At 39.4% G+C, this 23,977-nt stretch overlaps 2 protein-coding genes across 3 annotated transcripts in view; one reads left to right on the top strand and one right to left on the bottom strand.

Moving 5' to 3' along the window:
• Positions 1 to 23,977, bottom strand: part of TRMT12 (tRNA methyltransferase 12 homolog) — a 51,415-nt gene that overhangs the window by 17,239 nt on the left and 10,199 nt on the right. For both annotated transcript variants that reach the window (XM_060116246.1, XM_060116245.1), the window contains exon 3: positions 23,284 to 23,423. The gene's annotated coding sequence lies outside the window, so the exon portion shown is untranslated. The remainder of the gene's footprint in view (positions 1 to 23,283; positions 23,424 to 23,977) is intronic.
• Positions 18,288 to 18,668, top strand: LOC132500958 (translation machinery-associated protein 7). Its single transcript, XM_060116345.1, has one exon. The coding sequence runs from the start codon at positions 18,325 to 18,327 to the stop codon at positions 18,517 to 18,519; it is 195 nt and encodes a 64-aa protein (XP_059972328.1). The 5' UTR covers positions 18,288 to 18,324; the 3' UTR covers positions 18,520 to 18,668.

Genomic DNA, 23,977 nt, shown 5'->3' with positions numbered 1-23,977 from the left:
CACAGAGCTGTTGGGAGATTTACAGGAGAGGACAACGCCGAGATGGCCACAGGTGTTTAATATCAACGAGGGGAGGAGAGCACACCTGTGGAGAGGTATTTCCAGTCTGCACCTGATCAGTTCACAGGGCGCCAGGGGGAGACCCCTGGGGCAGCCCCCAACCCTGCCCCCCGGGGGCTCCATCCCAGGAAATGGCACTGCCACCTGCCCAGCTTTTCAAGAACAAGCTGTAGGAGTTGTCCGTGCATCTTCCCTTTCCCAATCCTTACAACGATCCTTCAGCAGGTTCTATTTGTTCTAGGTCCACAACATACATATCTTGTGTCCTCAACTCTCCATCCCCATTGTCTTCAGCCTAGTTCAAGTCACCAGCACCTCCTGCCCAGATTCCTCTGGCCTTAAACTGGAGTCCCCATTTGTACCTAGAATTCATTCTCTATGCAGCAACCATGGCTCTCATTTTAAAGCATAAGTCCAATCATGTCTCTCCCCCAACTTAAGACCCTCCAATGTCTTCTCATTGCTTTTAGGATAAAATCTAACTTACATGCTCCACAAAGCACAGCACGATCTGACTGCTGCCCAGCTGCACAAAATGGTCCCAGCCTCTGCTGTCTGTCAGCACTTGTATCAGCTTTTTCTCTTGGGGATGCTCTTCCTCAGATCTGCACATGGTTCCCTCCTTCTCATCCTTGAGTTCCAGCTCAAAACATGACTTCCTCATTCAGAGCAGCCTTACTTGCCCATCTTGATTAAAGTGTCTTTTCCAAGTTGCATTCTCTCAAAATCATGCTAATTTCCTGAGTGCATTCTCATGATCTGTTATCTTCTTCATTTGTTCATTACTTTTATATTGTGTATTTTCATTTCTTTCCACCAAGTCAGAGAGTTTGCCTGTCCTGTTCATCACTGTATCTCTCAGGGCTTAACAGTGATCAGTACATAGTAAATATTTAATACATGCTTCTTGAATGAATGAATACACAAATAAAGGAACCCATAAATGAATGAATGATTAAATAAATGATGTTTACTCCTGCTAACTTCCCACTGTCCTAAATCCAGCCCTGGATAGGAATCTCTTGCTCTGTTCTGCTAACTGATGTATATTGGGATAGGGTGGCCTGTTCAGAGACTCCGCCCATGAAAGGGGGCACTCAGAAGGAATCCAAGGACACAACCTGAAAGCACCAGAGATTTATCTTAGAATACTTCCTAAAGGGTCTCTTGACCGGAAGAGTGCACTCTGGACAATAAGGGGCACTGGCAATGCTGAAGCATCAAAGCTCCATACAAATAAATCCACAAGTTGCAGGGCTGGGTGACCGAGGGAGGGGCTACAGTGTCTGGTACGTGCACCTGGAGGAGAACATTCAGGTGTTTTGATGGTGCTGGTTTCCTGGGCCAGCCTGAGGAAATCAGTGGAAGAGGTGGCAAGGGGCAGCCCAGTTCAGTGTGGTTGCCCACAGAAGCACTCTACTTGGTAGCTCAGAACTTCTAATGGAAAGACTTTCCATCTCTACTTCTTACATAAAGGCAGCCAGAGCCAAGGAGCGACTAAGCAACCTAGCCCAGCACCTGCAGGGCAGGGAAAGGTCTACAGGTCCCCTGGTTTACTATCAAATGAGCGTTAAACATGAGTCCTCTTATTATTTAAGCAACACTCTCCTTCTTTTACATGGAATGCATTAAGAAAACCTTACATCCACACATATATGGTCAACTAATTTTCAACAAAGACGTCAAGAATACACAATGGGAAAAAGATACTCTCTTCCATAAATGGTGTTGGGAAAACTGAATATCCACATGCAAATGAATAAAATTGGACCCTTACCTTACACCATATACAAAAATAAACTCAAAATGGATTAGGACTTAAATGTAAGACCTGAAACCATAAAATTCCTAGGAGAAAACTCCTTGACATTGGTTCTTGGTAATGATTTCTTTGGATATGACATTAAAAGCATAGGTAACAGAAGCAAAATTAAACCAGTGAGATTACATCAAACTGTAACCGAGCAGGACCCTATGGAGCCTTCCTGGAACAGACTGCTCCCCGCCCCCCATGTCCTCTGCCTGCCTCTTGTTTGTACAAAAAACTTTAGCCAAAGAATAAATTTAATCAGAAAAATGAGAAAATACACAAACAAAGGAAAGCAGTCAAGCAAGACAAAATAATAATAGTTTAGCTATTAAACAAAGTCAAGGACCTTTAGTTTCTCCTCAAGGACTATAGATACTATTCTGACCCATATACTTTGAGCTGTTTTGCAGATATTGAAACCCCCCAGTAGAAGAAGTTAACTGTATGCTGACCACAAGCATGTAGACTCCAAACCAGTTAAAACCAGAAGGATTAGCAAACCAGAGATTTATGGCTCAGATAACATTCCAATCACAATCGAGACATGACAGCTACTTAGAACCATGTGATGGAAATACTCATCTATGAAAATAGAAGATTACCCCCTCCCTAGCACATAGCCCTTTCCTCTTTTCCCTATATAATTTCTGAACAAAATCTGGGGATTTGGGAGTATTAGTTTTTTGGGACATGAGTCCACCTTCTCCCTAGGATTGCCAGCTTCCTCAATAAAGCTGTCTTTCCTTTTACCCAACACTTGTCTGTCAGTGTTAGATTGATTGATTTATTGATTGATTTATTGGTTTATTTATTTTTGCCACACCATATTGCTTGTGGGATCCTAGTTCCCCAACCAGGGATTGAACCCAGGCCCTCAGTGGTGAAAGCGCAGAGTCCTAACCATTGGACCACCAGGGAAGTTCCACAGTGTTAGATTCTTGAGCAATGAGCAGCTGAACCTGAGTTCAGTAACGAAACTAAAAGTCTTCTGCACACCAAAGGAAACCATCAACAAAATGAAAAGGCAGTCTATGGAATGAGAGAAAGTATTTACAAACCATATATCTGATAAGGGGTTAATATCTAAAATATATAAGGAACTCTTACAACTCAATAGTAAAACAAAACAAAACAAAAAGCCAAATATTCCAATTAAAAAATTGGTAAAGGAAATGAAGAGACACTTTACCACAGAAGACATTCAAATTGTCAGTAGGTTTATGAAGAGGTACTCAAGATCACAAATCATCAGAGAAATGAAAATCAAAACCATGATGAGATATCACCTCACACCTGGTAGGATGCCTATTATCAAAAAGACAAGAGACAGGCTTCCCAGGTGGCGCAGTAGTTAAGAATCCGCCTGCCAATGGAATGTACAGTGGAGAAAGGACAGTCTCTTCAATAAGTGGTGCTGGGAAAACTGGATAGGGACATGTAAAAGTATGAGATTAGATCACTTCCTAACACCATACACAAAAATAAGCTCAAAATGGATTAAAGACCTAAATGTAAGGCCAGACACTATCAAACTCTTAGAGGAAAACATAGGCAGAACACTCTATGACATAAATCACAGCAAGATCCTTTTGGACCCACCTCCTAGAGAAATGGAAATAAAGACAAAAATAAACACATGGGACCTAATGAAACTTAAAAGCTTTTGCACAGCAAAGGAAACCATAAACAAGACCAAAAGACAACCCTCAGAATGGGAGAAAATATTTGCAAATGAAGCAACTGAGAAAGGATTAATCTCCAAAATTTATAAGCAGCTCATGCAGCTCAATAACAAAAAAACAAACAACCCAATCCAAAAATGGGCAGAAGACCTAAATAGACATTTCTCCACAGAAGATATACAGACTGCCAACAAACACATGAAAGGATGCTCAACATCTTTACTCATTAGAGAAATGCAAATCAAAACTACAATGAGATATCATCTCACACCAGTCAGAATGGCCATCATCAAAAAATCTAGAAACAATAAATGCTGGAGAGGGTGTGGAAAAAAGGGAATACTCTTGCACTGCTGGTGGGAATGTGAATTGGTACAGCCACTATGGAGAACAGTATGGAGGTTCCTTAAAAAACTACAAATAGAACTACCATATGACCCAGCAATCCCACTACTGGGCATATACCCTGAGAAAACCATAATTCAAAAAGAGACATGTACCAAAATGTTCATAGCAGCCCTATTTACAATAGCCCGGAGATGGAAACAACCTAAGTGTCCATCATCGGATGAATGGGTAAAGAAGATGTGGCACATATATACAATGGAATATTACTCAGCCATAAAAAGAAACGAAATTGAGCTATTTGTAATGAGGTGGATGGACCTAGAGTCTGTCATACAGAGTGAAGTAAGTCAGAAAGAGAAAGACAAATACTGTATGCTGACACATATATATGGAATTTAAGAAAAAAAATGTCATGAAGAACATAGGGGTAAGACAGGAATAAAGACACAGACCTACTAGAGAATGGACTTGAGGATATGGGGAGGGGGAAGGGTAAGCTGTGACAAAGTGAAAGAGCGGCATGGACATATATACACTACCAAATGTAAGGTAGATAGCTAGCGGGAAGCAGCCGCATAGCACAGGGAGATCAGCTCGGTGCTTTGTGACCGCCTGGAGGGGTGGGATAGGGAGGGTGGGAGGGAGACGCAAAAGGGAGGGGATATGGGAACATATGTATATGTATAACTGATTAAATTTGTTATAAAGCAAAAAAAAAATTAAATTAAATTAAAAAAAAAAAAAGAATCCGCCTGCCAATGTGGGGGACATGGGTTCTAGCCCTTGTCTGGGAAGATCCCACATGCCGGGGAGCAACTAAGCCCATGTGCTACAACTGAGCCTGTGCTCTAGAGCCCGAGAGCCACAACTACTGAAGCCCGCGTACCTAGAGCCTGTGCTCCACAACAAGAGGAGCCACTGCAATGAGAAGCCTGCGCAACCCAATGAAGACCCAATGCAGCCAAAAGTAAAAAAAAAAAAAAAAAAAGACAAGAGACAACAAATGCTGATAAAGGTGTGGAGAAAAGGGAAACCTCGTACACTGTTGGTGGAAATGTAAACTGGTACAACCTCTATGGAAAACAGTATGGAGTTTCCTCAAGAAATTAAAAATAGAATTATCATATGATCCAGCAATCCCACTTCTGGGTATATACTGAAAGGAAAGGAAATTACTATCTGGAAGAGATATCTGCACCCCCATGTTCACTGCAGCATTATTCACAATACCCAAGATATGGAGACAACCTAACTGTCCATTGATGGATGAATGGATAAAGAAGATGTGATACACACACACACACACACACACACACACACACACACACAGGAATATTATTCAGCCATTAAAAAGAAAGAAAACCTGCTGTTTTGACAACATGAATGAAGCTGGAGGGCATTATGCTAAGGGGAATAAGCCAGACAGAGAAAGACAAATACTATATGATTTTACTTATAGGTGGAATCCAAACAAACAAACAAAGAAGGAGAACTCATAGAAACAGAGAATAGAATAATGGTTGTCAGGGGCTGGGAGGTGGGGGAAATGGGGAGATGTTGGTCAAAGCGTATAAACTTTCAGTTATAAGATGAATAAGTTCTGAGGACCTAATGTATGGCATGCTGACATAGTTAAGAGTATTGTATACTTGAAATTAGCTAAGAGTAGATCTTACGTGACGGCGCCAAAAAAAAAAAAAAGTATATGAGGTGATGGATGTTTTAATTAATTTGTTTGTGTCAATCCTTTCACAATGTAGACATATATCAAATCATCATGTTGCACACTCTAAATATATTACAATTTTATTCATCTCTATTTCATACCTCAATGAAGGTGAAAAAAATCCTTAAACCCTCCAGGCTTCTATAATAGTTTAAACAATTAATGAAACAATGGTTCAGCCAGGAACTGCTAAATGTCAACAGTTTATTTTAATGAAACCCCCAAAGGACCTCTCTCAGATCCTTATCTACTTAACACGTGCAAAGTGATACATTGTTCCTAACCCTTAATAAACAATTTATGTAAACTGCTGAGCCCCAAAGGCATTCTAAACACCTAGATTTTACCCTAGTCTCTCCAGGGAGGAGGGGAACCACCTAGGAACTCCAGCCAGTTAGGTCCCAGCAATTTACAAACACATACCTGGCAGAAAACGTAGCAGTTCCTGGATTTCACCTTATTTTATGAAAAAATGGGTGTTTTCCTATTCCTTTCCCCAACACTTTTTGTTGCCTTTCACATTTCTAAGATGCTCCAACTATAATTTATATTGCTTACATGACCACATCCAAATTTTTTTTTAGTTCTCCAGGTTATACTTAATATATATTTGTTACACATGCCTCTCTACAACTTGTATGGCTTTATGTATCCTTTAAGGTTCCCAAGGCAAATACAATTAAGTTACAATTCATATGAACTGTTCAATATCTATCAGCAAATAATATTCTTGCCACATTCTGAAGAATGTTCTATAATAACTGTAGTGGGTGGAATAGTGTGCTGTCTCTCACTCATGTCCACTTGGAATCTCAGGATGTAACCTTATTTGGAAATAGGTATAATATTATATATATATATATATATACATATATATATACATATACATATATATATATATATATGTATATATATATATGTATATATATATATATAATAGGGAGCCAGATAAGTGCAAACGAATGTCTCTTAGTCCCCTTTCCTGCCATCAGAGGGCTGATCATAGGCGTTCCCCATGCCTGCGGTCTCTCTCTTCTTCTCCCCCAATCCAGTCTCAGCATCCTGCTTGGGGATTTAAACAGTGGCTGTGTATCAGAGGTTTGTTTTGCAGGGAAACCTGGTCTAGTGATAACCCCTAAGAATCTTGTCATATATTAAAATATATGTAATGATGTTGAAAATCAAGTAGCAGGCTGGTAGCTTTATTTATTATGGGCCCAATTGGAGTTTATGGGCTAGCTCGGAAACAATATATTATATATTTAATATGACATTTACTTATAAATATTATATAATTATAATAGTCATGAGTTTATATTGTATATTAATAATATATTTCTATGATCATTTCTATTTATATAGTTATTTCTAAAGAAACATACACACATATTTCTATAGAAAACTATGTTAAGAAAACAGAAACCTTTGTGAAATAACCTGTTTGCAAGTTGGGGTTTTCTTATCCTGCTTTAAAATTTTTGAAGACATGTCATTGAATTTAATACATTCTAGATGATTTGTCCAAATTATCCCAAAATGGGAGGAATGGAAAATACAAAATCCCTCCCTCAAGGAATTGATAGAAAAGTAGGAATCTGATAAATACTTATTGACTTATAATGCACGGACCTTTGAAACCTGGATAACCTGGCTGCTTAATATGTCACCCTTCCTGAAATGAATTAGACACCAAAGGGTAATGATTTCAAAGGTGCCTAATTAACAATGAAGGACTACTTCAGAATACGGGGTTCATTAAGTACAATTTAATCATTAAGACAATGTTTCTTGTACATGCTTTCTGGAAAAATACCTAATCATTTCATTCTATCTTAATCGCCATCTCAATTATAGATTATATTTGAACTTATGTACCAATGTTCACTCAAAAGGAAGGGAGCAATGTTATAAATAGAAACAATAAATTATTTACCCAGAGCTATTCAGAAAATGGTAATCAAAACTGGAACTAGGCTTCTAAACACACTGTTAGTATTTAAATATTTCAAGGTCAAAGTCAGAGTAAGCAACTGGTCTTAGATATTTTTAGCAGTAGCTGCAATTAAGATTTAACAGAACTGTTCAGGTCTGGAAAATGTCATAATGTCATAAACTGAGTATTAAAATTGATTAAGAAATCCATAATCATTAGGGTTTGGGGAGACAGGCAATGGAGAGAATGTTTTGTTGGGTCCCTACTGTGAGCCTGGTGCTCTATGACCTTTACATAAATTGTCCCATTTAATTCTCACAATAACCCTGGGATGTGGACTTTTTTAATTCCCATGTTATAGATGAGGAGACAGAGGGGAAATAATTTGCTCTAGGTCACAACAGCTAGTAAGTAGCAGAACTAAATTTCTTTTAAATGCAAAAAATAAACTGCGGAGAGAATTACAAAGGAAGACAGTTATAATGAATGATAGTAAAATGTTGCATTGATTTCCTTTTGCTGTAAAAAATTACGACAAACCTAATGGCTTAAAACAACACAAATTTATTATCTTACAGGTCTGGAGGTCAGATATCCAGAACTGGTCTTGTGACACTAAAATCAAGGTATTGACAGGCCTACATACCTTCTGGAGGCGCTCGGAGAGAATCTGTTTCCTTGTCTTTTGAGCTTCTAGATGCCGCCCACATTCTTTGACTTATGACATCCAGTGAGCAATTGCATCACTCTGATTCCATGGTCACAGCTCCTTCACTCTGATTCTCCTCTCTCCCTTTTTCCTTGTTAAGGACCTTTCTGACTTGATGGGGCCCACCTGGATAACCCAGGATAATCTAATCGTGTTAAGATCCTTAATTTAATCACATTGGCAAAGTTCCTTTTGTTTCGTAGGGTAACATATTCACATTCTGAGGATTAGGATTAGGATATCTTTGTTATGTCCGTAACATAACATAATGTAACCATTATTATGTCTACTGAAAAGTTATAAAAACAAAGTTGTGATATAATAATGTATGTGATTCTTCAAGAATGTATTAAATAACATGGTCCATGTTGGGTCCAATAACTACTATAATGTTGAAGTAATGTTGAGTATAAATAATATTTTGAGATATCTTCAAAAATGATAATATGATATAAAACATCTATGATTACTACTGTGTGATCAATGTTAATGATACTGTGGTTTGTTGCCTCTATCCATAATTGAAGATACTGCTAAATTTCAGTTAGAGGTTTGTGACAATAACGATGTAATTTTTTCCCATTCAGCTTTATGGACTTCTTGAATTCTATCCATGGACTCCAAGTGGGGAGGGGAATGGGCAGGAAAACCTCTGCACTGAACCAATAAGCAAAATTCATCAACAGTCAGTTTTGAGCCATGATGATATGTGTCTAGCTTAAGTTCAAAGACACAAATACTTTATCTTATGGATCAAAACAAGGCTAGAACTTGAAGGTAAGGGAGTCTCATTTATTCAACAAATGTTTATTGAGAAACGTAAAGCAGTTCCTTGGCTCCAAAGCGAGAGGAACATCGAAATGGGTTCTTCTGTCCTCTGCTGGGAAGAGCAGTCACTTGGAACCTTGGCTCTACCACTGTGTGACCTTGGAAATGTTATTTAATCTCCACATATCAGTGTTCTCTTGTGAGACATAAAAGGTTCGGCTTATATGATCTTCATCTTCACATCCAGCTCCAACCATCCATTCATGTACATAATATTTATTGGAAAATACTGTTCATTTTATTGTTTCTTGGAAGTTCTGATTGCAATTTATGAAGTCAGTTCTGCTCTCTGGGCTGAGATTTAGACTACTGCAATGTTGATGGGTCCACTGGAATATCTGGCAAAAATGTCATCAACTCCTTCACTGAAGTTGAATACAGAGGAGAAACCATAAAGCAGCCCAACTGAGTCATCCTCTTACCTTCTACTGGATTTACAGAAACCTTCTCCAGTTTATGTTGCCTAACATTGTGGCAAGGAAGAGAAGGCAAGAACCAAAAAACTTTGAAAACGAAATCCAAAAGCACTGGAGACCAAGAGGATAGGGTAGGGTAAGGGAAGGGATGCTGCCCAGAAATCATTTTCTGGAAATCTACGGGTGATTTTTTTCTTTTTTACAGAAGCAGTGTGAGTCATGAGGACCTGATACATTAGTACAGTACTAAATTTGGGTCTTAAATTTAGTACTTTTTTTTTGCCTTGCTTGCCATATCAACACTGAGAAGAATAATTTTCTTGGATAAACACACCCCAGGTTATAAACAAACAATTTACCAAGCTAGTTTTTATGAGTTCCAGCCATTGACAAATTATAGATTGTAAAAAAAGTGAATGTTTACTGGAGAATAATTTCAGCAGTTCAATGTGAATTGATAGCACTCATCTACGCCTTTTATTGCTTATTGATAAAGGTTACTATTTTGGATATCCAGTGAATACCATCGCTTCTCAATGATGTACTTGCAAGCCCCAATCCATTCATTTTAGTGATGTGTTCTTAAAGCGAAAATAATGTCTTCTTTTATTTTTTCTTCTTTCCAAGAATATTTTAATATTTGGGGACATAGCTTGATTATGAAAAAAGGTCTTGCATACCTTGATTATGCAAAAAATATCAATGGGGCTAACAAATAATGCTGATGCAGAGAGAAAAATTGAACTTGAAATTAGTAAATTAAGAATCTAATTTGGTGGCAGGCACTGGGCTAGGTTACTGGGGCTGCAGTGGGGCATTAGACAGACGAGGTTCCTGCTTTCAGACAGCAGTAGGGGCTTACCTTGTTTTGGGCGCTTTGCTTTATTGCACTTCACAGACATCTTTTACAAATTGAGGGCTGGCAAACCTGCCTCAAGCAAGTCTATCAGTACCGTTTTTCCAACAGGATCTGCTCACTTTGTGTCTCTGTGAGACACAAATGTTTTCGTTATGATATTTGTTATGGAGATCTATGATCACGATCTTTGATGTTATGATTGCACAAAGATGATGACTTGCTGAAGGCTCAGATGATGGTTAGCAGTTTTTAGCAATAAAGTATTTGTTAATTAAGGTATGTACATTGTTTTTTTAGACATAATGCTATTGTACACTTAATAGGCTACTGTAGAGCGCAAACATAACTTTACATGCACTGGGAAAACCAAAAAAATTTGTGTGGCTCATTTTATTGTGGTGGACTGGAGCTGAACCTGCAGTACCTCCAGGTATGCCTGCACCTCCTAGTAGGGTGAATCTCTCAATTAGCAAAGAAACAAATAACTACAAAAGGTGATTTCAGATCATGATTAAGTACAGTGGAGGAAATAAGGCAAGGATGAAGTGACAGATGGGCTTGCGGGGTGGGGTCTACTTCGCATTGAGTGTTCAGAGAAGACCTCTCCCACAAGGTAGCATTTGAGCTGAATTTGAATGATCAGTCGCCAGCAACGTAGAGAGCTGGGGGCAGACTATCCTAGCTAGTGGGAAAAGTACGTGCTCCCTCCTGATGCAGCAACACACCTAGCACAGCCAAAAAAACAGCAATTGGTAGGAGTTGAGATCAGGAGAAACAGGCAGGAGCCAGACCATACAAGAGATCTAGACCAGTATAAGGAATCTGGATTTTAAGTACAATGGGAGGCATGGGAATTTTATTTTTTTAATTATTATTTTGGCTGCATTGGGTCTTTGTTGCTGCGTACGGGCTTTCTCTAGTTGCAGCAAGAGGGGGCTACTCTTCGTTGCGGTGTGTGGTCTTCTCATTGCAGTGGCTTCTCTAGTCCTGGAGCATAGGGTCTAGCCGCACAGGCTTCAGTAGTTGCAGCACGTGGGCCCCAGGGCACGCGGGCTTCAGTAGTTGTAGTGTGTGGGCTTAGTTGCTCCGCAGCATGTAGGACCTTCCCGGACCAGGGATCGAACCTGTGTCCCCTGCATTGGCAGGCAGATTCTTAACAACTGCGCCACCAGGAAAGTCCCTTTTTATTACTTTTAAAAATTTGTATTTATTTATTTATTTTTGGTCATGTGGGATCTTAAGTTCCCTGACCAGAGGTCAAATCCGTGCCCGCTGTAGTGGAAGTGCGAAGCCCTAACCACTGCACTGCCAGGGAATTCTCAGCCCTGGGAATTTTAAAGCACAGGAATAACACGTGCATGTTTATAAGCTTTTACAGCTTCTTAGAATCATGAGTCTTCAGAACTTGAAGGGATTTTAGAGATTACTTGGTAAAGTTTTACTTACATATGGAGAAAAATTAAATCTCACAGGAGGTAGATGATGGATCTAAGGCCATACAGATAGTGCAGGTAGAGAGCTAGGACTCGTCCCAATCCTGGCTCCAGAACCAGTGTTCTTTCTACTCTAGTACTTGGCCTTGTCATCATAAGCTGGTACTGATGAGGAAGAATTCAGGACTTTCTTTTGAGTCTCTTTGAAAAACTGTTCCTAAGCTACAAGATGATCTATTAACAGGAATGCTGTAGTCATCAAGCTTTAAAACCAATTAGTGCAAAGTCCTTGCTAATGTCCTAGGGAAAGTCAATGCTAAATTGGGGTGTCAATTGCACCATTGTCCCATGAACCCAATGACTTCTCAGTAAGCTTGTCTACCTACTATTCTAATCGCCTAACATCCTGGAATCAGAATTTTATAATGAAATGGACCTTTGTGTTCATTTAGCCTAATCTTTTTAACACGTAAATTGATTTACCTGTGTTCCTCTCTGAGGAGTCTCAGTGGTTTTTTCCTTTTTAATAAAATACCTACTTATTTACATATTATTTACACTGCAAATCTGAGTTTGAGATGCTCAGGATATTTATTGGTGGTGGTAGGAGTGCTTCGTTTGAAATGTCATTAAACCTGGCTGAGTCATTTATTAGGAAACAATTTAATGAGCACATAGTATGTGCTTACAGTCTAAATCTAAGGGATACAGGGGTGAATGAGACAGAGGATGTCTCTGCCATCACGAAGCCTGTGCTATTTTCCATTGAGTTTATCAGTTAAAGAAACCTAGAGGATCAAGATAAGGGGAATATAAGTGTCAGAAGTTTTCACAGCCATTTGGATTAGCATCAAATAGCCAGGAACCCAAATATGCCATAGCTGTAGCCAGCATGATGGTTGCTATAAGCTCAAAGCTAGATTCTTAATGTCCTAATTATGCGACTGCAATAAGAATATTGCTATTTTTATAGTCCATTTATAGTTCACAATACACTTATACATACTCTTTTCATTAATTTGACAAGCATTTTTTGTGCACCTATTATATACTGATAGGCACCAGAGGCCCAAAGCTAAACAAGATAGGCAGTCTTTGCCTTCAGGAAGCATAGATAAAGCTGGGAATAGGATGCTAATCAAGTAACTGAAAGAGCCATGAGGGGTGTGTGTGTGTGTGTGTGTGTGTGTGTGTGTGTGTGTGTGTGTGTGTGTGTGTGTGTGTGTGTGTGTGTGTGTGTGTGTGTGTGTGTGTGTGTGTGTGTGTGTGTGTGTGTGTGTGTGTGTGTGTGTGTGTGTGTGTGTGTGTGTGTGATGGGGGCACCTGATGGGGGACATACTCTGGTATGAGGGAAGTGAGAGTGAGAGGAAGTAACAATGTTTCAGTTGAGACCTGAGGGATGGGTAGAAATGAACTGGGTAGAAGGAACAGAAAGGCAGAGAGAGAAGGAGGGCGCTCCAGGCAGAATGAAGAGTATATTAGGGTGTCTAAGCCAGGATGGAGCTTGGAGGGTTCCAGAAGGGACAAAATACCAGTATGTCTGAAGCTTAGCACAAGAGGGGTCAAGGTAAAGCTGGAGAGGAAGCTCGTTCCTGGCAATGCAGGGTATATGGCAGCGGTTGTGTACCTCGTCCTGATAATAAAGGGAAGCCTTTGATAACTTTCAAGGAAGTGAGTGAGCTCCTGAAATTTGCATTTACTAAATAATTGTCATTGCTGTGAAGAATGGATCCAGTGTTGGAGACTGGTTAGAAGACTGCTGTTGCATTCCAGGTGGAAGATGATGGTCTAGGCCAGAGAAATGGTGGTGAAATGGAAAAAAGTGGACCTGAGTGAAAGTTGTTTTGGCTTTGGAAGAGTAAGAAGTAGATCTGGAGATACCGTAAAGAAGATCTCCCAGACTTGTGGCTTGAGCAGCTGGGTGAATGGTAATAATGCTGTTCAGTAAGACAGAAAACATTGTAAGAGGAAGTGACAGAGAAATAGGGGTAAAAAGAGGACTTTTCCTTATTTTTCATCTCAACAACCCTGTTACATAGGTATTACTTTGGAGATTTTAAAAGGGATGAAAGGAAGACTCAAGGTCACACAACAGTAAGTGGTGGGGCTGTGATCTCAACTTTTCTTTTGACACCAAGTCTCATGCTTTTTTCTACTATACCACATCTTGGTTAATCTTGATATCAATTTCACAAATTCTTCTGTGGCAGAGAAAGATTTCAGGGGAAAAGAGGGATGTCTGGGAGACCAGAGTTAGGGAAGGGAATTTCTGGCTCCAGGATTCAGAGGACAGTCAGGGCTGTGCAGGGTGCTGGGCCAATAGAGGGACATTTCAAAATCCCACAAAGGTCAAGACTTTGGGGCCAGAAGCAGGCACTGAACTTACAGTGTAGAGACTGGAATCTGGGAGCCAAGAAGGATAAGAACGAGGAACACATGTTGTAAAGAAAAAGGAACTGGTCCAGGGATATGGCCCAGGGAAGCCACAGCTCTCTGGACTTGCTTCTGCATCCTGGCAGAGGTCATCAAAAGTCATGAGCACCTGCACAACTCATGGGCCTCACTATCCCTTTCAGTCACTCCAGCTGCCCAACCAGTGCAGGCTTGGGAAGGAATGTGTTCCCCAGGACCTCCTTACCATGGGATGGTCATCAGACTTGTTCTAGGAGAAGACTATTCTATTTACATATTGGCAGTGTTCCCTCTGTCTTAAATTGTTGTTGAATCTTTTATGACAGTGCAAGTATGTCTTGGACCTCCAATAGACTGTAAGTGTCTTAAGGGCAAAAGGCTGTGCATTATGAGTTGTATCCTTCATTTGTTCATGGCTGCAATATTTATTGAGCATTTCTTTTGTCAGGCACTGTGGTAGGAGCAGCGATTCGGCAAAGAACAAGACAGATGAAGTCCCTATCTCATAGAACTTATCTTTAATAAGAAGAAATAAGACTATAAAAAAGCATCAAACTAAACGGACAAGGTTATTTCGGATAACAAAAATTGCTAAATAATAAAAACAAAGTGACATGAGTGAGAGTAAATTGGGGAGACGCAACTCTTTATAGGGTGGTCAGAATGGTTTTGACAAAGAAACAGCCATGGGGAAGCTGAGAAGCAAAGTGCTACATGCAGGAGAAACAGCAGGGGCAGAAGCCCTGAGGCAGGGACAAGATTGGTCTGTCCCAGGATCACAAGGGGGGTTTGTGTGGATAAAGTGTGGAGAAAAGGCAGCATTTAAGGAGATGGGATCTCAGATGTGGACGGAGGCCAGATAGGTCATAGAAGGCTCAGTGGCACTCAGTGAAGAGTTTCAATTCCATTCCAAGTACAAAGGAAATCCATGGGGACAGGTAGAGAGGGGTTAAGCAAGAGAGTGACATGATCTATGTTCTAAGATAACCATTTTATCTGCTTTAAGGAGTATGGATTTAAATGAGTGGAAACAGGGAAACAGGCTATTGTGGTTATATAGACCAGAGATGACAGGCCAGGACTAAAAAGGTGGCCATGGAGATAAAGGGAAGTAGTCATATTTGAGATATATTTCGGAAGAGAGCCCAAAGCGTAAAGAAATCTTTATTATTATTATTTTTTATTTCAGGGTTAAAAGATAACTCCAAGACATTTTATTTTTACAGCATTATTGAGATATAATCTGTATACCAGAAAATTCATCCATTTAGTGTCTTCAAACTAATGGTTTTTTAGTATATTTATAGAGTTGTGCAACCATGATTATAATATAATTTTAGAGCATTTTCATCATTCCAAAAAGGAACCTCACACCTACTAGCAGTCATTCCTCGGTTCCCTCCACCCAGCAGCCCTAGTGTATTACCAGGAACTTGATAGCCTAAAACAACAGAAACTTATTTTCTCACAGTTCTGGAAGCCAGAAGTCAAAACTCAAGCTGTCAGCAGGACTGTGCTCCCTCTGAAAGCTCCAGTGGAGAATCCTTCCCTACCTCTCTGGCTTCTGGCAGCTTCGGGCATTCCTTGGCTTATGGCTGCATCACTCCAATCTTTGCCTCCATCTTCACATGGCCTTCTCCTCTCTTCCATGTCTTCTCTTCTTATCTTATAAAGACAATTGTCATTGGATTTAGGGCCCACCTGGGGAATCTTGGATGATTTCATCTCAAGATCCTTAATTACATCTGCAAAGACCCTTTTCCAATAACATCATATTCATAGATTCCAGGGACTAGGACACAGCTATATCTTTCTAGGGGCCATCATTCAACGCAGGACACCTAGGCAATCACTACCCTATTTTCTATCTCTATAGATTTGCCTATTACAGGCATTTCACATTTAGGATTTTGACCCAAGAATTTGGATGGATAGTAGTGCTGCTTACTTACCTAGGGCTAGATTGGGGATAAATGGTGTAGAATCATGAGTTCTTTGCTTTTGTCACATTTGAGATGCATATTGGACATCCAACTAAAGATGTCAAGTAAACAGTTAAATACATGAGTCTGGACATGTTAGTCTGAAGACAGAGATTTGGGAATATTTGGCCCATAGATGGCATTTATAGCTATGGGACTGAATGAGACCACCTAAGATGCAAGTGTAGGTAGAAAGAGAAATAAACTGAGGAGCAATCCCTAGAACAAGCCAGGGTAATGCAGAGGAACTTTTAAAGAAGACTTAGAAGAAGGAACTGCCAGTGAGATGGTAGGAAAACCAGAAGAGTGTTTTCCCAGATGTCAAAAAAAAAAAAAAAAAGGGAACTCCCTGGAGATTCAGTGGTCAGCACTCCACGCTTCCACTGCAGGGGACACAGGTTCGATCCCTGGTCAGGGAACTAAGATCCCTCATGTCACCCAGCGTGGCCAAAAAAGAAAAAAAAAAAAAAGAGCATTTCTAGAATAAGAGGGTAGTTCATTACTGCACATACCTTTGAGATTTGGAAGAAAATCAGTACAAAGAAGTGAACACTGGATTTGTCAACACTGCCCTTATTGTCAGATAAAAGCAGTTTTGGTGCTGTGGTGGCGGTGGAGGTCTAACCAAGAGGGTTAAAGAGTAAATGGGAAGTGAGGAAGTGGAAATGCTGACCATAAACACCTCTGTCAGAAGTTCTGCCCTGAAATGAAACAGAAAGATGGGGCAGTAGCTATAAATAAGTGTGTTCAAGAGATCTGTTTTGTTTAAAGATAGAAGATAATGGAAGGTGCTTTTATGCTTTTATCCAGTAGGGAGAACTTAAAGATGAAAGAGACTGGGGGTTAATTCTAGCAGTAGTCTACCGGAGTAGGAAAGCTCCATAGACCACACCGCTGATGAGAGCAGGAACCCCTCATCTATTGTAAAGGGAGAGAAGGCCCAGAAACGGGCACAGGTAGAGAAGGTTATGATGCTCCTCAGCCACATGTGGCTTCTTAGGAGCTGGCACGGATATCTGGCAAATATTTGAGTTTAGCCAGCTGACAATTTGCCAAATAAGGAGGATGGAGAGAGAGGGAGGCAAGCAAGTTAATAGTGTTTCAAAGGGAGTCATTATAACGCCATGTAATGTAAGATGGGCTCAAAGGGAAGGGAGGACACAAGGATTGGTGGATAATAAAAAAATTGTAGAGTCAATGGATTAAAGGTCCCCATAGGGTCAAACAACTATAGTGAGGAGGAGTAAGAATAAGAGTATCTAAAACGGTAGAAAGTGTTGATCAGAGAGGGAAGTGCATTAATTGAACATTGAGGTATTGACATTATTTGTGATGTCCAAGCCAGGCATGACCATGGGGATTAGTGGCTGAAGAAAGGGGGAGCAAAGAATCATGGGAGGGAGACAAGGTCATGGATCTGCAAGGTCAGAATGCCTAGTACAGTGCTAAGCAGAGAGAAGGATGCCAATAAATAGTTGCAAGTGGCAAAGACGGAAGTACATTAATCCTTTCTAACGTTTATTGTGTTACGGTTGGTCTGAATGGACCCTGTATTTAGTGTATTATCTTACATAACCTTTTCTCAAATGATATATTTTCCAGTGCCTCAGGGACAACATTACATGGAGAAATCATTTGGGATAGTTAAAAAGGGTAATGATAAGAGGAACTTCAAACTGGAGATTAATAAAGTCATTAAATGGGAAGCTAGTCAGTCAACAGATAATTTACTGAGGGAAATTGCTGCTGGAGCTATCAAGAAGAGAAATAGACTTTTTGATTTTGAGAGACTTTGAAACTTACACAAAGACACGTCTGTGCCTGAAGCTGGCTGGGCTTCTGAGGGGAAAAACCTTGAACTCTAGAATCACAGAGACCAGAGGTTTGAATCCTGTCCATCATTTATTAGCTGTATGACCTTGGGCAAGTTACTTAACCTGTCTGAACATCTGGTTTCTCATCTGAAAAATGAGGATTAAAAATAGTTCCTACCACATAGGATTTTTAATAAAGATAAAGAGAGGTAACCTATATTAAGGTTTAGCACAGTACCTGGACCATGGTAAGCACTCAAGAGCTATAATCTGCATCCGGTGGCAGGGTCCGGGGAAGGGGCGGCAGGCGCCATGTCGGGCCGTGAAGGTGGGAAGAAGAAGCCCCTGAAGCAGCCCAAGAAGCAAGCCAAGGAGATGGACGAGGAAGATAAAGCATTCAAGCAGAAACAGAAGGAGGAGCAAAGGAAACTTGAGGAGCTAAAAGCGAAGGCCGCGGGGAAAGGCCCCCTGGCCACAGGTGGAATTAAGAAATCTGGCAAAAAGTAAGCTGTTCCTTGTGCCTGAGGCAATGATGATCCTTAGTTCCATTCCTGTTTAAACATCTGGATTAAACATCTGGATTCCCTGCCATAACATCTGTTGCCACCTATAGCTAGAATGAAATGTTGTCTTGGAAACTATTGTACATTTAAGAATAAACTTTTGTAAAAAAAAATAAATAAATAAAAAAAATAAATAAACTTGTAAAAAAAAAGAGCTATAATCATCATGATTATTATTATCTATCAACTGGAGATAACAAAAGCTACTTTTTCGAGGCTAAGAGGATTAAATGAGATGAGGTATGCAAAGTACGTAGCACATGTGGTGGCTTCCATGTGGTGAATACTAAATAATGATTACGTATTACTATGAAACTGATCAGCAGGCCTAATTATTTAACTTTATAGCAACTGGGAAGTGTGGAGGAAGAAATAACTTAAGTTTTGCTTACATTCATCAAATAAGCTATATTGAGTTTTGCTTACATGGATTAAATGGTTTTCTCTACAGTCTCCATTTTATTTTATTTTAGCAGTATACCACGTTTTTAAACCAATTCATCTGTTCATGGATACTTTGGATGTTTTCATATCTTGACTATTGTGAATGATACTGCAATGAACATGGGAGAGCAGATATCTCTTCAAGATACTGATTTCATTTCCTTTGGATATATACCAAGAAGTGGGATTGCTAGATCATATGGTATTTGGTTTTATTTTTAACTTTTTGAGGAATATTCATACTGTTTTCATAATTGTTGTACCAGTTTACATGCCCATCAACAGTGCAGGAGGGTTCCCTTTTATGCAACCATTGCCAACACTTGAAACCTCTTGTCTTTTTGGTACTAGCCATGCTAACAGGTGTGAGGTGGTATCTCACTGTGGTTTTGATTTGCATTTCCTTGATGATTAGTGATATTTAATGCCTTTTCATATAACTATTGGTCATTTGAATGTCTTCTTTGGGAAAATGTCTCTTCAGGTCCTTTACCCATTTTTTAATCTTTTTTATTTTTTTGCTAGTAAGTTGTAAGAGTTATTTATGTATTTTGGTTATTAACCCCTTATCAGATGTATAGTTTGCAAATAGTTTCTCACATTCTGCAAGTTGCCTCTTCATGTTTTTGATTGTGTCCTATGCTGTACAGAAGCTTTTTAGTTTGGTATAATCCCACTTGTTTTCTTTTTGCTTTTGTTGCCAGTGCTTTTGGTGTCACATCCAGAAAATCATTACCAAGGTCAGTGTCAAGGAGCTTACTCCCTGTGTTTTCTTCTAGAAATTTTATGGTTTCAGGACTTACACTTAAGTTTTTAATTCATTTTTAGTTTATTTTTGTGGAATGGTTGAATTTCATTCTTTTGAATGTGGATATACAGTTTTCCCAACACCATTTATTGAAAGAGACTATTCTTTCCTCATTGTGTATTCTTGTCAAATATTATATGTACATGCATGGGCATATTTCTTGGCTCTCTATTATGTTCTTTTGGTTTATGTGTCTGTTTTTATGCCAGTACCATACTGTTTTGACTACTATAGCTTTGCAATATAGCTTGAAATCAGAAAGTGTAATGCCTCCAGATGTTTTTCTTGCTCAAGACTGCTCTGGCTATTCAAGGTCTTCTGTGGTTCCACATGCATTTTAGGATTTGCATTAAATCTAAAGATGGGGGGCTTCTCTGGTGGCGCAGTGGTTGAGAGTCTGCCTGCTGATGCAGGGGACATGGGTTCGTGCCCCAGTCTGGGAAGATCCCACATGCCGTGCAGCGGCTGGGCCTGTGAGCCATGGCCGCTGAGCCTGCGTGTCTGGAGCCTGTGCTCCGCAACGGGAGAGGCCGCAACAGTGAGAGGCCCGTGTACCACCAAAAAAAAAAAAAATCTAAAGATGGCTTTGGGCAGTATGGACATTTTAACAATGTTAATTCTTCCAATTCATGAACATGGTATATTTTTCCATTTACTTGTGTCTTCTTCAGTTTATTTCATCAATGTCTTATGGTTTTCATTATATAGCTCTTTCAGCTAACTGGTTAAATTTATCCTAAGTATTTTATTGTTTTTTGGTACTACTGTAGATAAAACTGTTTTCTTAATTTATTTCCAGATAGTTTATTGTTAGTGTATAGAAAAGCAACTGATTTTTACATATTGATTTTGTATCCTGCAACTTTACTGAATTCATTTATTAGTTCTAACAATTTTTGGTGGAGTCTCTAGGGTTTTCTTCTTTTTTTTTTAATACATCTTTATAGGAGTCTAATTGCTTCACAATGCTGTGTTAGTTTCTATTGTACAACAAAGTGAATCAGCCATATGCATACATATATCCCCATATTCCCTCCCTCTTGAGCCTTCCTCCCACCCTCCCCATCCCACCCCTCTAGGTCATAGCAAAGCACTGAGCTGATCTCCCTGTGCTATGCTGCTGCTTCCCACCAGCTATCTATTTTACATTTGGTAGTGTATATATGTCAATGCTACTCATATGAATCATGTCATCTGCAAACAGAGACAATTTAACTTCTTCCTTTTCAATTTGTTTTTTGTTTGTTTGGTTTTTGTTTTGTTTTGTTTTTTTGTTGTTATTCTTCCTTTCCAATTTGGATGCCATTTTTTTTCTTGCCTAATTACTCTTAAGATTTCCAGTACTACATTGAATAGAAGTGGTAAGAATGGGCACCCTTGTCTTATTCCTGATCTTAAAGGAAAAGCTTTCAGCTCTTCACCATTGAGTATGATGTTGTGGTTTTGTCATATATGGCCTTTGTTATGGCACAGTCCTTCTATACCTAATTTGTTAAGAATTTTTATCACAAAAGGCCGTTGAATTTTGTGAAATGCTTTTTCTGAATCTATTTAGATTACCATAGGTTTTTATCCTTCATTCTATTAATGTGGCATATCACATTTATTGATTTGTGTATGTTGAACCGAACCATCCTTGCATCTCAGGGGTAAATCTCACTTGATTATGGTGTATGATCCTTTTAATGTGCTGTTAAATTTGGTCTGCTAGTATTTGTTGAGTATTTTTGCATCTAAATGCATCAAGAACGTTGGCCTGTAATTTTCTTTTCTCGCAGTGTCCTTAACTTGCTTTGGTATGAGTTTAATGATTGCCTAGTAAAATGAGTTTGAGTGGTCTCTCATCATTTTTAATAAGCACTCCCAGCTCCATCTGATTCGAAAGCTAGTGAGTGCTCTTGGCAACTGCTTAACACAGTTCTCACTACTGATGATAAAAAAGAAGCTATCATTTACTGAGTGTATATGATGTATTCCAGGCATTCAGCAAAACTCTTCGTGTACATTACCAGCATACCTCAGAGATATTACGGGTTCAGTTCCAGACCATCAAAATAAAGCAAATATTGGGAATTCCCTGGTGGTCCAGTGGTTAGGACTCCATGGTTTCACTGCCAAGGGCCTGGGTTCAATCCTTGGTCAGGGAACTAAGATCCCACAAGCCACGTCATGTGGCCAAATAAATAAATAAAGCAAATAGTGCAATAAACCAAGTCACACAAATGTTTTGGTTTCCCAGTACATATAAAGGTAATGTTTACACTATACTGTAGTTATTAAGTGTGCAGTAGCATTATGTCTATGAAAACAATGTACATACCTTAATTAAAAAATACTTTATTGCTAAAAAATGCTAACCATCATCTGAACGTTCAGTGAGTAGTAGAAACATCAAAGATCAGTGAGCACAGAACACCATAACAAATATAATAATAATGAAAAAGTTTGAAATATTGCAAGAATTACCAAAATATGACACAGAGACATGAAATGAGCAAACGCTGTTGGAAAAATGGTGCCGATAGACTTGCCTGATGCAGATTTGCCACAAACTTTCATTCGTAAAAAATGCAGTATCTGCAAAGCTCAATAAAGCAAAGCACAACAAAATAAGGTCTGCCTGTATCTCACTTAAGTATATGAACGGCTTTGGAGGGTAGGTAACATTATTGTCTGAATTTTGCCAAGAAGGAAATTGAGGAAAGAAGGCTCAAAGGGGCTAATTGGTCCAAGGGTATGCAGTCCTTAAGGGGCAGAGTCAAGATTCTGGCCAAAGGTAATCTGACTCCAATAACTCTGTTCTTAACCTTTATTTACATGGTGGTTATAATAATGGGTTATGGCTTCTGAATTTTAATAGGACTTCTCAGTTCCCCCACCCTCTATCTTTTCCTTAATGATAATATAATATTTTCCTATCTTTCTGGCACCTGAGGTTTGAAGTCAGATGGTCTAATTATAATAATAGTTCCTAAGATCACTGCTCTTTTTTGCCTTTCAAATGACAGTATATCGTAAAATCAAATGTTGATTGGCTGAATGGTGGTTACCAGGGAATGGGGGGAGAGGAATAGGGGAGTTTTTCAATGGGTATAAGGTTACAGTTACACAAGATGAGTAAGTTCCAGAGATCTTCTGTACAACATAGTGCCTGTGGTTAACAATGAGGTATCATGTGCTTAAAATCTGTTAAGAAGTTAGATCTCATGTTAGGTGCTCTTACCAAGAACCAAAACCAAAACCAAAACAAAGGGACACAAGGAAACTTTTGGAGGCGATGGATATGTTTATTACCTTGATTTTGGTGATGGCACCATGAGTGTATAAATTTGTCTAAACTTACCAAATGATATACATTAATTATGTGCAAATTTTTTGTATACCAGTTATACCTCAATAAAGCAGGAAAAATATTGATTGGCTACTTCTTTTAAAAGTTAACAAATGGGGACCTACCTGGCAGTCCAGTGGCTCCACACTCCCAATGCAGGGGGCCTGGGTTTGATCCCTGGTCAGGAAACTAGATCCCACACACATGCCACAACTAAAGAGCCCACATGCCACAACTAAGGATCCTGTGTGTCACAACTGAGAACCTGCACAGCCAAAATGAATGAATAAATAAATAAGTATTTTTTAAAAAAATTCAGCAAATGTATTGAGTGTGTACAGGTACAGGATACCATGCTTGCTGTTCAGGGTAAACAAAGATGAATTAGATAGGGAAGTTTCCTTCAAGTTGCTTGTAAGTGAGGCACCCCATATACTAGAACACAAGGACTTCTTTCAGAGAAAGTGATGAGGGGCTTCAGAAAAGCAGCTCATGCCTTCCTGGAAAGCATCTCCAGGAGCACCTCAGGCATGGGAAGGCATTAGAGCTGGGCCTTGAAGACTGGGAAAGACTGGACACGTAGAGAAAATGAGCATGAAGGTGCTGCAAGCAGAGGTGACAACATGAACATAGGCATGGAGAGTGGAATTCTTGGCAAGCACCAAAGGAGTGTTTGGCTCAAGAAAGGGGAAGTAATGAGAGATGTGGCTGGAAAAGCAATTTCTAATAAGACCAGGAAGTCCATTAGTTAATAAGGGGATGTATTGGAGGTGGAGATTAGAGGCTTAGAGAGGGAGTTAGTCCCATAGTGACATAAAC

This window comes from Mesoplodon densirostris, chromosome 13 (genome assembly GCF_025265405.1).
Source record: "Mesoplodon densirostris isolate mMesDen1 chromosome 13, mMesDen1 primary haplotype, whole genome shotgun sequence".
NCBI lineage: Eukaryota > Metazoa > Chordata > Mammalia > Artiodactyla > Ziphiidae > Mesoplodon > Mesoplodon densirostris.
Note: the sequence above shows the minus strand (reverse complement) of the source record. Positions and strands in the feature narration are given on the sequence as shown.